The sequence below is a fragment of the Hylaeus anthracinus genome, unplaced genomic scaffold, assembly GCF_026225885.1.
Source record: "Hylaeus anthracinus isolate JK02 unplaced genomic scaffold, UHH_iyHylAnth1.0_haploid 27397, whole genome shotgun sequence".
Lineage (NCBI taxonomy): Eukaryota > Metazoa > Arthropoda > Insecta > Hymenoptera > Colletidae > Hylaeus > Hylaeus anthracinus.
The window spans coordinates 1-15217 of NW_026535200.1; the positions used below are offsets into that span (position 1 = coordinate 1).

Sequence of the window (15217 nt, forward strand, 5' to 3'; positions counted from 1 at the left end):
GAGATGAGCCCGGAGGAGGAGGGGGGTCGAGGGGGCGGGTCCCCCCCGGCAGCAGGGGCTGCGCTGCACCAGCCCCATCACCCCCGCACGGCCAGTCCACCCTCGGGCACGGAACCCTGCACCCGCGATGCCATACCAACGCCTACACCTATCGCGGACACGACCACAACGACAACCACCACTACCATGACAATGCAATCGCAGGGCCAGCAACAAGAGAAGCAGGGTCCAAGCCCCAGCCCGAGTCCAACGGGCGGCGACGTTGAGAAATTCGACGGAAAGATCGTCTACAATCCCGATGGCTCGGCGTACATCATCGAGGGCGAGAGCGAGCTAAGCGAAGACGACTCTCTGCCAGACGGTTGCATCGTAGACGGGCGCGGTGTCTCGGTTCCTCATTCTCTGGTATTTCCTCAGATCGCGAACGCGTACTACGTCTCGCGGCTGTACGCGCATCAGGCCTACCAGCAGCAGCAGCAACAGCAACAGCAACGGTCGACGGTGCAACAGCATAATCCCGATCTTCCCGTGATGCACAGCTATCGGGTGATCAGCTACAGAAGCGCGGAGGGTAGTAAACAGCCACCCCCGCCACCGGCAGCCCCGCCGCCCCCGGCCGCCTCCGTGCCCGTGAAACCCATTCTTATGTGTTTCATATGCAAGCTAAGTTTCGGGTACGCTAAAAGTTTCGTGGCGCACGCTCAAGGCGAACATCAGCTCACCCTGATGGAAGACGAAAGGCAAGTGCTCTCCCACTCGACCGCGTCGGCTATCATTCAAGCCGTGGGCAGAGGGAAGCAACCGCTCGTCAGTTTTCTCGAACCCGTGACCAACTCCACCTGCTCGCAACCGTCACCCGCGCAGATGCAGAGTCAGCAACAACAGCAACGCTCCGAAGCGAACGATCACGAGATACCCACTACGACCAGCACGCCTGCGAGTACCCCTGGCGTGCCGAGCAGTCCGCAGCAACAGCAACAACAACAGCAACAGAGGCCGTCGCCGAGCACACCAACCACGCCCACGTCGCACTCGAATCATCCTCTCGCGTACAATCATCAACAAACGCAGCAACACCAATGGACCGGAGCTCAGGTGAGCGCCGCATCCTGGGCCAAGGCGCCCGACGCTGCAGGCATCCATTACACGTCACCGCCACCGCCAACTTCCTCGACGAAAGGCTCACCGTCCTCCTACGCCGCTCTGACCCAGCAACCACCCAATTTCCTCACGGGCACGACCATCGGCGTCTGTCCCGAGCACATGCAAGGTAGACCTAGCGGGGTCGAGTGCCCGAAATGCGAACTGATCCTCGCCAGCAGCAGACTGGCCGGTCCCGGTGGACCCCTGGCCGGCATTCACAGTCGGAACTCTTGCAAAACCCTTAAGTGTCCTAAATGCAACTGGCATTACAAGTACCAGGAAACTCTGGAGATACACATGAAAGAGAAGCACCCGGAGAGCGAGACCTCCTGCATATACTGCATCGCCGGTCAACCCCATCCGAGGTTAGCGCGTGGCGAGACTTACACCTGCGGATACAAACCGTACAGATGCGAGGTGTGTAACTATTCCACCACCACCAAGGGCAACCTCAGTATTCACATGCAGAGCGACAAACATCTAAACAATATGCAGGAGCTTCAGCAAGGTGGCGGCGGTAGCTCGGGCGCCAACAATCCATCTTCCTCTCAAGACGCCCCGATGCCGACGAGAAGTCCCCACCATCAGCAAAATCACAGCCCGCACATCGCCGGTCAACCCGGAAACCAAAGCAAACCGAAGCCAACGTTTCGCTGCGACGTTTGCAACTACGAGACGAACGTCGCGCGCAATCTGAGGATACACATGACCAGCGAGAAACACACGCACAACATGCTGGTGCTGCAGCAGAACGTGAAGCACATGCAGACGCTCTCCGCGTTGCAGTCCCACCATCAGCAGGCACAGCACCACCATCAGCAAGCGCAACAACATCAGCAGCAACAGCTCGAACAGTTGCTGCATCTCGGCGGGCTGGACAAGCCCCAACACGCGGAGGCAGCGTTGGCGGACATGGCGTACAATCAAGCTCTGCTGATTCAAATGATGACCGGCGGTCAGCTGCCACCGCAACTACCGCCAGAACTTATGGGCGGTATGGCGAGCATGGGCGCGATGGGCAACCTCGCCGGAGACGTTGGTCTCTCGCCCGACAGCATGGATCCACCGCCCGAACCGGCAGATCCCGATCCATCCCATCTTTATCAGTGCTGCGTTTGCAACAACTTCGGCACGGACTCCTTGGAAGCCATGGGCCACCACCTGGCCATCGATCGCACGCGGACGCGCGAGGGCGAGATCCTCGCTCTGGTCGCCGGTCACTTTGTCTGTAAACTTTGTTCCTATAAAACTAACCTAAAGGCGAACTTTCAACTACACTGCAAAACCGACAAGCACCTTCAACGTCTGCAGCATGTGAACCACGTGAAAGAGGGCGGTCCCCGAAACGAATGGAAGCTCAAGTACTTGGCGTCGCCCACAAGCGCCGCGCAATTGCGTTGTCACGCGTGCGACTATTACACCAACAGCGCTCATAAATTGGCGCTCCACGCGGCTTCACCGCGACACGAGGCCGCGGCTCTGCTCCTCCGTCACCTGCTCGAGGCCAGCGCCAACGTGTCGTCGCAGGGGAAATTGTATCACTGCGCTCTATGTGGATTCAGCGCGAGACACCGATTGCCGCTGCTCCAGCACGTCCGGTCCCTCAGACACCTTCAGATGGAGCAATTGCATCAGCTCCATCGACGGAGCGGCATCCAAGGGAACGAAACCCCGCACACCGACATCGGCGACGTTTTCCAAGTCGTCAGCGATCCCGATGCACCGCCTACTCAACAGTCCAGTCCCACCACGCCGACCACTCCGAATGCCACCACCGCCAACAGTGGTGAGTTGATCCGAATACTTGGTCCGAAATTTCGTTAAAATAAAGATGATAAATTCGTTAACCCTTTCGAAACCTGGCGTTCACAAGTGAGAACACAAAATTTTTAAATTACCGTCACGACCGAAACATAGTTTTCCTCGAAGACTACGCTATTAGGATTTTGTTGTTAAATCAAATTACACTAGTACGAGAAAAAAACTTCAGGTCTGAAAGAGTTAAAAGAAAGAAGAATTCGATGATTATTATGATATCGTGAAACGCTTTCATTCCTATTATTCGAGCAAAATCGACTCTTACAAGTGACAAATTAATTTCTTTTTTTTTTTCGAAAATCCAGATCTAAAGAAAATTTCTCACAGCTGGGTAGAAAGTATTCGTCGCACCCTTAATGAATTCAGTATTTTCATCGATTATCGCGTAATTAGCAGGCAACGACGGTAATTTCGCGTGGCATATGGCCGTGGCGTGTATCGCGCCACGCACAATGCTGAGCGTTATTATATCGACGACCTGTACTTACATAAATATACGAAGAGAAACCAGCAGCACGCGTTGGTTCGTCGCGTTGTGTTCTCGCAACTGACGCCGTTCGATGTAAATGCGGTTTCGGACAATACCAGACCACGCGAATAGGCGGTCTTCCTTTATTTCTCGTCTCGCTTTCACCAACAGACGCGCTTCTTTCGTCCCCTTGGCACGGCTCCGTCAATAATTTTGTATCGGCAATCTGTAATTTCAAGTGGTATTGTTACACTGGACGAAGAAGCATCTGCGATATCTGCACACCACCGCGAATCACCCTTCCTACTCTTCATCGTTACCAAAACCTTTTCAAATATACCGTAATATCGACCTTTGCTTTACTCCAGCGATGGGATTACTAGACTGAGTCACGGTTACACCTGTCGCTAGTTTAATTAATAATAGTCCGCGAATGTCACGTCCAACTTTGTAACACAATGCAGTACATTGTAATATTGCGTGCATTAGGTAGCGGTAATTAGTTCTTTCATTCTGGTCTTCAAATGCACGGTTATTGTTTGCGTCGATTTTTTTTTAATACCTTGCATCGTTTAACAATCTAAATGTACTCCACAAATTATAGTTTTCTAAATTCTCATCAAAAACGATACTTCCACGCAAAGATACCAACGGGATGATAATTGAAAAATAACGTATACCGGTTGGAAAAAAGTAAATCTAATTTATCATCGGACGAAAACTTCGCGTCGTCGTATAAAACACTTTCGCTGCCGTTACACATAATTTACTTTCTCTCGCAACATTATCGGCTTATATACTCCCCTGTTCACGTGCAGCTGCAAGATTAATGGTTATTTTTTCGGCTATTATGATTTTCAACGTCGATCGACGATTTATCGACGCCTCGATAGAAAGGGGAATTACACGTTTTGGTTATCGAAAGAAAGTAATTGGGATATTAAGACGTACGAATTTACGTTGCGCCAGTCAAAGCTTAACGTAGATTTACTTCGAATGGATGGTATTTAATGTCATTTTCCAAACCCATTGATTGCATTTGAAATATTCTAATAGTAAAAGTATTCGTCTCTCGCGTGTTCCCGAAAATTACGGTGCATAAGCCAAGAGCCGATATTATTCGATGCGATAGTTTCGCCTACCCCAAGTAAGGTCTTTAATTCCCCTCGTATTAGAAGAAAATTAGCTCCCGCAATCATATCGCGAATTCCCGAGAACAGTGGCTTCCTACCGTAAGCGGAACCGTTTTGCGATTTTTCAGAACGACGAGAGGAAGGCAGCGACTGCGGTAACGAGGTGAAGCAAGAGCCGGATAACGATCAGGAACCAGAACAAGAACCGGAGAACGAACACGAGGACGTCACCTGCCCGTATTGCACTTATCAGCCAACGTCGCGCGAAGAATTAAGGCAGCACTTGCAAGTGGCCCACGTTCAGGATTCCGAAGAGAAGCCGGAGACCGTGAAGGAGGAGCCACCGCCTGAATTGTTGTGCCCGTTGTGCCAAGACGGCTTCAGAGAGCGTTCCGCGCTCGAGAAGCACGTGATGCAAATACATTCGGTCAACTCGGACGGTTTGCAACGGCTGCTGCTGCTGGTGGATCAGAGCCATTGGTTAAACAACAATCCGAGAAACACCTCGACGCCGGCGGTGACCACGCCAACGTCGCCCACCGCCAGCGGCAAGCCCAGCCAGGAAGAGGATCTCAGCGAGCGGAGTGCCAACGACGAGATCGAGGAGCTGACGAGATGCACCATCTGTGGCCGCATTTGTCGCTCCTTGGAGGAATTGCAACAACACCATCGCGAGTCTCATCCCGCCACCACGCCCACGTTAGCGGTCAGCGAGAAACACGTTTACAAGTATCGATGCGGCCAGTGCAGCCTGGCGTTCAAAACGTTGGAGAAACTGCAGCAACACTCGCAATACCACGCGATCAGGGACGCGACCAAGTGCGCGTTGTGCGGTCGTTCGTTTCGCTCGGTTCAGGCGCTTCAACGACACCTGGAGTCCACTCACGCGGACATGCACGAGGAAGAGCTCGCGCAGTACAAGCAGAGCCTGCTCCACGCTCACCCGCTTCTGCAGGCCCTCACCGAGGAGAGCCTGCGGAGACAGGGTAATCTGGCCGGCGAGCAGAACGTCGAGGACGATGCCAGCAAAGCCGAGGAGGAGGAGAGCGATGCCAGCGACTCGTCGCCCTTGCATAAAGAACAACGTCTGCTGGAAGACTATCTCAACAGCCAGCCCGTAGCCGAGGACTCCTACCACGATCCAGGCAGGAAGTTCAAGTGCCATCGCTGCAAACTAGCGTTCACGCGGCAGAGCTACCTCACCGGGCACAACAAGACCCTGCTGCATCGCAAAGGCGAGAAGATGTCCTATCCGATGGAGAAATACTTGGACCCGAACAGACCTTACAAGTGCGACGTTTGCAAGGAGAGCTTCACCCAGAAGAACATACTCTTGGTTCACTACAACAGCGTGAGCCACCTGCACAAGCTGAAGAGAGCCATGCAGGAGCAGGGTAACAATAACACGCTGATCTCGGTGGTACCGCCGGCTAGTCCGACGGAGTCGCCCGATTCCCAGCAAGATCAAGACAAGAAGCCTTACAAATGTAACATCTGCAAGGTAGCCTACTCTCAAGGTAGCACTTTGGACATTCACATGAGAAGCGTGCTCCATCAGACTAGAGCCAGTAAATTACCAGATCTCGCCGCCAGCGGTCAATTAGACCTCGCACGACCTCTGATAGAACAACCACCGACGAGTCCAAACAGTCCACCCATCAACACCAACGCCAGCAACACGGGGACGATGCTGTCCTGTCCTCGATGCAGCGCTCTTTTCGTCAACCAGGAGCAGCTCGCCACGCACCAACAGCTCTACTGCATCTTCAGCAATCCTCTGGCACTGTTTCAACAACTGGCCGCGTCGCAGCAACTCGTTCCATCCGCGCCAGCCAAGACACCACCGCCCACGTCCACCACGCCTGGTCCTCAGCAACACATGCAGCAAAGCGCCCAACACGCCGCGCAAACGACGCAGGACATTTTATCGCAGCCGCGTCACAAGACCTCGCAAATGTACAAGCACCTGCTGGAGAGCTTCGGGTTCGACCTGGTCATGCAGTTCAACGAGAACCATCAGAGACGTCAACGAAAGGAGGAGGAAGCCGCGGCTGCGCTCCAAGCTCAGCAGGAACAACAGAAACAGGAGCAGCAGAAGCAAGCGCTCGCCGCTCAAGCCGCTCGCGAAAGGGAGGAGGAAGCAGAGGAGCACACGGACGACGACGTTATACCCGAGTTGACGAAGAGCACCTGTCAGCATTGCAACAAGGAATTTAGCAGCGTGTGGGTCCTCAAAGCTCATTGCGAGGAGGTGCACCGCGACTTGGTGCCTCGCGAATTTCTGGAGAAGTACGCGCAGCAGTTCAAGTGCGAGTACGAGAAGAAGAGCGTCGTGGTCACCGTCGCGACGTCCTCCTCCACGTCGTCCGCGCCTAGAAGTTCCACGCCGGCATCCGCTCAGCCCCAAGATCTCACTTCCGACAAAGAACAACGCGAACGGGAGAAAGAAGAGATCGCGGAGAGCAAGGAACGCGTCAGCAAGACTCCAGAGGCTACCTCGACCACTCCTGCTACCACTCCAGCCCTGAGCAACACGCCCGTTTCCAGCACCGACTCAACCACTCCAGTCGTGCTGACAACCAACTCCACGCATCACATTCAGCAACAACAGCAGCAGCAACAACAACAACAACAGCAGCAGCAACAACAGCAACAGCAGCACGCTCAGCTTACTCTGGCTCAGCAAATGACCGAGATGCAAGCTGCTCTGAACGCCATGGCAGCCTCGCAGCTACAGCAACAGCTTCAACAGTATCCAGGATTGATGATGGGGATGATGGGTCTGCCGCTGGGACTGAACGTTCCTGCTCTGGCCGCCATGAATCTTCAACCACCTCTGGTGCCGATGATGCTACCTCCGCCTCCGTACGACGGCGCTGCCACCGCGTATCCGCCTATCAACGCTCAAGCTGACCTTCTGGCCAAACAACACATCGCTTTGCAACAGCAACAAGCTGCAGCCGTAAGTAATTTGTCGACTGTTGTAGTTTTCTGTTATTAGCACATTGTTGACCGGCTTGGTTTCATAAATTGAAATAGATCACGCAAGTGCAAACACGAGTTCACTCCTGACCGGTCAACAACGTGTTAGTAGACTGCGGATGTTTGTGCAAATTCATATTTTCTTAGATGCAGATAAAGGATTGAAACTTGAATGAAAATATGTCTTGGATTCCTCCATATCTCCATTTGTCATGAATGCATAAACATTCGCAGGTTAGTTACCAATGTCGCGAATGGACTTACTAGCAGCCTTTCCGTGTTCCGATGGGCTTCTTTGATACTCTAGAAATAAAATAGCATTTCGATTAATTGATGTTCATTGATATTCATTGATATTTGGTCAAATCGATTAACAATCCATAAAACAAAAAGTTGAGAAACGCGATGTAACGGGCTTTGAAATGAATGATTTATTATTCAATGGCCAAATAAATTTAAGGTTTTCCAAAAAGTGGAGTTAATAAATTTGTGCGGTGAACGGGCCACTTCGTTATGCAAATCGCGAACGTTAACGATCCTTCCATTTACTGATGCCGAGAGTTACGTAACATCGGACGCGAGTATTCGAGCCTGTACGCTATTCCGCGAATACAAAGTAATCGAAATATGGAAGACGAAGTAGATTACATTCTCGAACACGGAAAGCTCGTGCAAGGAAAGAAAGCACAGGTAAATCTTTTTTCGTTTTGCAGGCAAACGTGGCTGCCTCGCAGAAACGAGCACGCACTCGCATAACGGACGAACAGCTTAAGATACTACGCGCGCATTTCGATATTAACAATTCACCCGGTGAAGAGCAGATATTGGACATGGCGGCGCAGAGCGGCCTACCACCGAAAGTGATCAAACACTGGTTCCGAAACACGTTGTTCAAAGAGCGTCAACGCAACAAAGACAGTCCGTACAATTTCAACAATCCTCCGAGCACAACATTGAACCTCGAGGAGTACGAGAAAACGGGGGAAGCGAAAGTGACACCGCTGAATTCTAGCGTATCGGGGAGCAGTTCCTCGGACGACAAAAGTCCAAACAAGCAAGCGTCCCCGCCGCCGTCGACGACTAATATCAACGCGTCTCAGACCAGCGAGATAAAACAGGAGGTTCAGGAACAACCGCAATGTCACGTTCCGCAGCACTCGCAACACCAGGAGGAGCAACAGCATCATTCGCCCGGGAGCTCGGGCGGGCAACAGTCACGACCTCATTCGCCAGCTCTGAGCATTAGCTCCGTCTTTCCTAGCATTCATCACGACGTCACGTCGCATATACCGACGACGACCAGCGCCCCGAGCACTCCGATGCTTCCACCGAAACTTGGACCTCAGAATTTCGCCAGTCCCAACCCTGGACCGGGTGGCGTCGTGCCGAGCGCCATGGCAGCGATAGCTCTGACGCCGCAGAGATCTCTGAGCCCTGGTCGCGGACCGACGGACTATTCCTTCGGCGGGAACGGGAACGGCAGCAATTCCTCCGGCGGTAGCTCTGGGAAACGAGCGAATCGTACAAGATTCACCGATTACCAAATCAAAGTTCTTCAAGAGTTCTTCGAGAATAACGCATACCCGAAAGACGACGATCTGGAATATCTGAGCAAGCTTCTTGGATTGAGCCCGCGCGTAATCGTGGTTTGGTTCCAAAACGCTAGACAGAAGGCACGTAAAGTTTATGAGAATCAACCCGCTGCCGAACCCGTGACAGCCGGCACCCGCGAAAGTGACGACGGTTCAGGCCGCTTTCAAAGAACTCCGGGCTTGAATTACCAATGTAAAAAGTGCTTACTGGTGTTTCAGAGATACTACGAACTCATTCGGCATCAGAAGACGCACTGCTTCAAAGAGGAGGATGCCAAGAGAAGCGCGCAAGCACAAGCCGCCGCGGCTCAAGTGGCCGCCGTTTTGAGTTCCGAAGATAGCAACAGCAGCTCAACGACCACCACTGCAAACGCTGTGCCCGCTAACCCGACGAACGCGCCGGCGCTCGCCGAGCAACTTCAGCAACCGTTGAACGCTACCGCATCCCCTCATCATCAACAACAGACGTTGACGCAATCGCATCAGCAGCCTCAGCAGCAGCTGCAACAACAGCAACAATCGCAGTCGCAGGCCGAGTCTAAGGAGGGTAGCTTTCAATGCGACAAATGCAACCTGATGTTCGGACGATTCGAGCTCTGGCGCGAGCATCAGCTAGTACATATCATGAACCCGTCCTTGTTCCCGCCAGCCTATCCTCCGGACTCGCCTTTCGGCATTCTTCAACAACAAGCGCTGAACGCGACCTCAGGCGTCGCCGCGGACACCTCCCATCCGCTGATCGCGATGATGCAAGACAGAAAACGGAAATACGAGGACTTCGAGGAGGGAACGGGTAGCGAGACGCGGTCCAACTCCGAGCACAGCGAACAACCCAAAGACAAACGTCTGAGAACGACGATACTTCCGGAACAGCTGGACTATTTGTATCAAAAGTATCAGGTCGAATCGAATCCGTCGAGAAAGATGCTGGAGACGATCGCTCGTGAGGTCGGCTTGAAGAAACGCGTCGTTCAGGTCTGGTTTCAAAACACCCGCGCCCGCGAACGAAAGGGTCAGTTTCGCGCGCACAGCCAAGTGATCAATAAACGCTGCCCGTTCTGTCCGGCGTTGTTCAAAGTGAAATCCGCGCTAGAGTCCCATCTTAGCAGCAAGCACGCCGATCAGATCGCCCGCGGCGAGGTGAACATAGATAATATCCCCGACGAGGAACTCTCGATGGAATCCGCGCCCTCGAATCCTAGCACCCCGAACATGATGCCGCCGCTGTTCCCGCCTTTCAACACCGATATGGAGGCTTCCTTGAAGAAGTACTACGAAGAGTCGATGAAGCGTTACATCAGCGAGCTCCAAGCTCACGCGATCAACGGCAAGCAGGAGGCGTCCAACCATCAAACGGGCAACAACAGCGGCGAATCACCGTTGGATCTGAGCAAACCGGTAGATCTCAGCCGCCCGATGAAACTCAGCCTCGGCGGATTGAGCAACCTCCTCGAAGAGCAGCACGGCGTGCATTTTCGCGGTGGCAGCGATTGCGGGCCCCTCACCGATCTCTCCGAAAGAAGCATCTGCGACGACGACAGCATGAGCGAGACCACGGAATTCCTAGACGACGAGAGCGGACCTGCGAGCCCTGCGTCGAGCACCCAAAGCTCGCGACAGGGTCCGGCTTCCGCGGGAGCAGGCGGCACACCGCTCACCCCGGTGGCGGGCGCTGGCAGTGGAACCAGCCAATCCAGCGGCAAAAGGTATCGCACTCAGATGTCGGCGACCCAGGTGAAGGTGATGAAGTCTCTGTTCTCGGACTACAAGACACCGACCATGGCCGAATGCGAGATGCTCGGCCGCGAGATCGGTCTGCCGAAGCGCGTGGTTCAGGTAAGCGATCCAGAGTGTAACCTGATTGTGAGCTCGTCGAGTGGCGTTTGGGATTCGAAAATGGCTGATTAAATTGTGTAAAATGATTTTGAATTCTTTGCTAGCCTAAAATTTCCTTGGCAGCTTTTCGCCGAGTCCCGAGCGTCTCGCGTCGAGAGGAACCCCCGTTGCTCGCGATCGTCCCGATCTCGATGAGCTTGCGGTCTAATCGAAACGAGTTGCAGGTCTGGTTTCAGAACGCCCGTGCAAAGGAGAAGAAGGCCAGGTTGGCGGCGGGCTTGCCAGCCGAGGGCTCGGCCGTGCAACCGCATCGCGGACCAACCGGGCCCGACGAGTGCAGACTGTGCTCGGTTCGATACTCGGCCAAGTCGCCGCTGCAGGAGCACGTTTTCTCGCGGCGGCACATCGAGTCGGTCCGCGTCGCCGTCGAGGAGGGCAGCCTAGTGCCACCGACGCCTGGTGCACCGATCGTTCCCACTGGCAACAGTGGCACGCCAGGGATCGGTAATTCGTCGGTGGTCGGGACCACCAATCAGCAGGCTGGCCAGCAGCAACAGCAAACGGACGAAAACATGATGTACGGATCTTTGTTCCTCCACCCTACGGCGATGTTCCAGCCGCAGCAGCAGCAGCATCCTGGCGCCGCGACGGCTAGCACGGCTACCACCACGGCTGGTGAGTGTCTGGCTGACCTCTTAGACTCGTAAGCGACCGTTCGACCCGCGTTTCGTTCGAAATTCTGATCCTTTACGCGACCAGATGAAAACGTTATCGATTAGAAATCAATTTTTTCCTTTTTCCTTTGTCTATTCTTCTTCTACTTTTTTTTTTTTATTTTTTTCATTTCGAGAGTAGGCACGCGTTGATACACGTTTTACGACTGCCTCTATTCGATTAAACGCGAGTCGTTCGGAGCTGTTACATCTTCTTCTTCTTCTTGTTCTATCATTTTTCTTTCGTTTTGTAATTTCGTGGACAAATGAATTTCGAACTCGCGCGAGTTTACGTCGTTGTATGTGTGCACGTGTTCTTTGTTTATACCGCGTGTATACGTTTACACCTGTACAATTTGGCCCGTGTGATACTCTAGGGGGCCCGTCAACTATGGAAATTTGTACGATGAGAATTTTTCCTTTTCGTGAAAAATCGTTTACAATGTATAGTGCGAATATAATATATCCAGAGCTAGGCAATACTGAAAGTTCCTATCAGATGACTATTCTAGCGTAAAAAGAGAATGCGAGAGGGCGAAAGAGACGAACGAGTGAGAGATCGTGCGAGTGAACGTTTGCGAGAATGCGAGTGCGAGCGAGTTCAGAGAGCGTGCGTCGAAGCATTAAAACCGTTTTAAAATGAAAACGATCATCGCAAAAGAAAAGCCCGGAGAGATAGAAATTATTACGAACTTTATTATTATATTTTATAATGGATTCTTAGTACTATCCATTTCGATTATTACTCGAAGCGTTTGATGCATTATAGTATAGTCAGAAAGAACGGAGAATACACATTGCCTTTTTAATTCCTACATAGCGTAGCGAAGTATCGATCCCACTCCTCGCTCCTTACCTTTGTTTTCTCCCTGTTTCGATTCTACATTATTAATTATCGTGGTCATCGTCGTCGTCACTTATCCGCGAAGCCATTCCAGCGCCGAGTACCATCTTTCGATGCCTCCCCCACCCCTCCCCCCCTCAGCCCACCTTATCGTGCCCGAAGCATTCACTGTAAATATTCTTCGCAAAAGTCTCCGCTGTTATCCGAGGCCCGAATGGGGCCCCTTCCTCGTGAACGGTCCCCATTCTGGCCTCCGTGGAGCACATACGTAATCGCTAGTGGCGCAACTATACTCCCAGGAACCAATGGCACGCGTGTATCATAATTAACCCTTTGCAATCCACGAATTATTTTCGATACGAACGATCAGGGACTTCGAGACAATTTTTGTGGCAACGCTCTGGACGTTAGCACGCGCATCCACCCTTTGAACTAATTAGTAAATGCTCGCAACGTGAATTTTGCATGTTCAATTCTATTCGCGTTGCCGCGTATGAAACTTTTGACAATCAAATATAGTTTCTTTTTTTTTTTTTTTAATTTTTACAAACGAGAATTTTATTTATTTCGTTCTGTTTTGCGTTGCCACGGGCGAAACTTGAAATCTGTTGTTCGTATCGCGTGGTGCGTATTATCGGTGTCGCCGCAGCGACGCCAGTGGTGTGCGAAGGGTTGAAATTTCACTTCTCCTTCGCGTTCATACGTTTGCCCTCTTCCCCTTCGCGTCCACGTACGACGTTAAAGAGAATCCTATTTGCCATTACGATGACATCGATCTTAATCAGGGCTAGTACTAATTATTATTATTATTTTATGCGTTAGTTATTTATGAGTTTCCCTTTATTTTTTGTGATAGTCACACTCTCGCCTGCCCACGCAATCGAAACGACTCGTTTCGAGTGTCTCGACCTTGAAGAACGCCCGACGTACGTCCATTTCCTTTTTCGTTTTTTTCAATTTATTTTATTTACCGCGTGAGCTCGTATTCGCAGCCGACGAGGGTGTGGCTCCGCTTCTCGCTTTTTTTCTTCACCGACACGACACGTATACAACTCGCAAACAAACGTACACACGCATACACACACACACACACACCACAAACACGGATTCGCGTTCACGCACTTGGACCACGCGCGAATAAACGCATACATGAGATACTGACACGTACACGTACAAGAAACAATGTTATGTATGTCGGCCCCTACTATTCTTGTGTATATAGTTTATCATTATTATTATTATTATTATTATTATTATTAATTATTATTATTATTATTATTATTAATTATTATTATTATTATTATTTTATATTATTAATATTATATTATTTTTCCGTTCTAGTCTAAAATAAAGCTATACTATCATAAGATTAATCTTTGGTTTTTCTTCTTATTTAAAGTTTTTCATTCCCTGCACCCTACTCTTATTTGGTTCATCCCCTCACCTCCGGCTGTGTTTTCGGGTAAGTCGTTGCCGTCAACCCTGTGTAACCCAGTGTGCGCTCTGAAAACATATACGTATGCATTTTCGAAAAAATCTTATTTATCCTTCGGAACACATATCGCGTTATTCCCTTTTTAATGTAAATCAATAATCCTTTTGAACAACATTCAGAGTAGTATTTATTTACAGTTTCCAACATCATGGCACGAATACATTTGGAAGGTTCGCGCTTATACAAAACTCATACCACATTTGAGACGTTCGTTTTCTTCTACGCTCTACAATTTTCTTGAGAAAGAGTAGATAACATGGGTTACAGAAGGTGAACTCAAGCGGCGCATTTAAATAGTCTTTGTCGTACGCTCGTCTCGAGCAAGGCTTCCAGAATAGAGGAGCTCATTGTTTATTAAGGCAAGTAGCGCGCTATTATAAGAATGGTCGTTTCGCGACGAGAAACGCACGAGTTTGAAACGCGCGCGTAGGTAGCTCGTTCGCTGATCGCCGAGCGATATTCAACGCGGAAGAAAGCACGTTTCCTGGTATCCTCGCGGATCGATTGCGCGAGTTTTGCGTAAACAGCGGCCATTGAAACGAATTACGACCCTGTTCGTCTGGTCGTCGTGCATCACGCGGTAATTAAACCAGGTTTATTTTACGTGGAAAACGATCCAAGCAACGAGGCAGCATGACGTGCATAGTTTCCATCTATATGTAAACCTTGCATGAATTTAACAGAAAAATTCCAAGTATGTTCTTATCAATTATTTTGTTTAACTATTAGGCTTAAGAACTTGATTTGAAATGAAGTAAACATGAGTGGATGGACGAAAATAGTTTCAAATATGTTGGTATCGAGAATTGATTCTTAGACTGTTAGACAATTTTCATTTGTGGGCCAAAAGTTTGGGACTTGAATCGTAACAAAATTATGAGAGTTATTTATGAGAGTTGGTTGTGAATACTTTATATCTCGAAATTTATATCTTATCGACGCGAATCGATAAACGAATTCTGAAAAAGAATAAGCTTTCGCTATACCAGATATTACGTTCACCACACGGTTCAAGCCACGGTTATCGTTTAAATTAAAAGGTTCCTTCGTGGGAAAACGTCGAGAATGACATAAGAGTGACAGATTTTTACGTTAAGGTGACACTTTCGATGGTTAGTAGAAGAGTACTTACCTCGAACCCTTTACGGTAATTTAAAAATCACTGGTCAAAATGTATCGACGCGACGAGTCA

The 15217-nt window shown here is 50.6% G+C and overlaps 1 protein-coding gene across 1 annotated transcript; it reads left to right on the top strand.

Annotated features, from left to right (window-relative positions):
* The first annotated feature begins 6 nt into the window (after positions 1-6).
* On the top strand, positions 7-14048 carry LOC128893380 (zinc finger homeobox protein 4-like). Its single transcript, XM_054154293.1, has 4 exons — positions 7-2929; positions 4692-7525; positions 8259-10973; positions 11198-14048. Exons 1-4 carry the CDS (start codon positions 187-189, stop codon positions 11678-11680), a joined length of 8775 nt encoding a protein of 2924 aa, XP_054010268.1. The 5' UTR covers positions 7-186; the 3' UTR covers positions 11681-14048.
* Positions 14049-15217: the final 1169 nt, after the last annotated feature.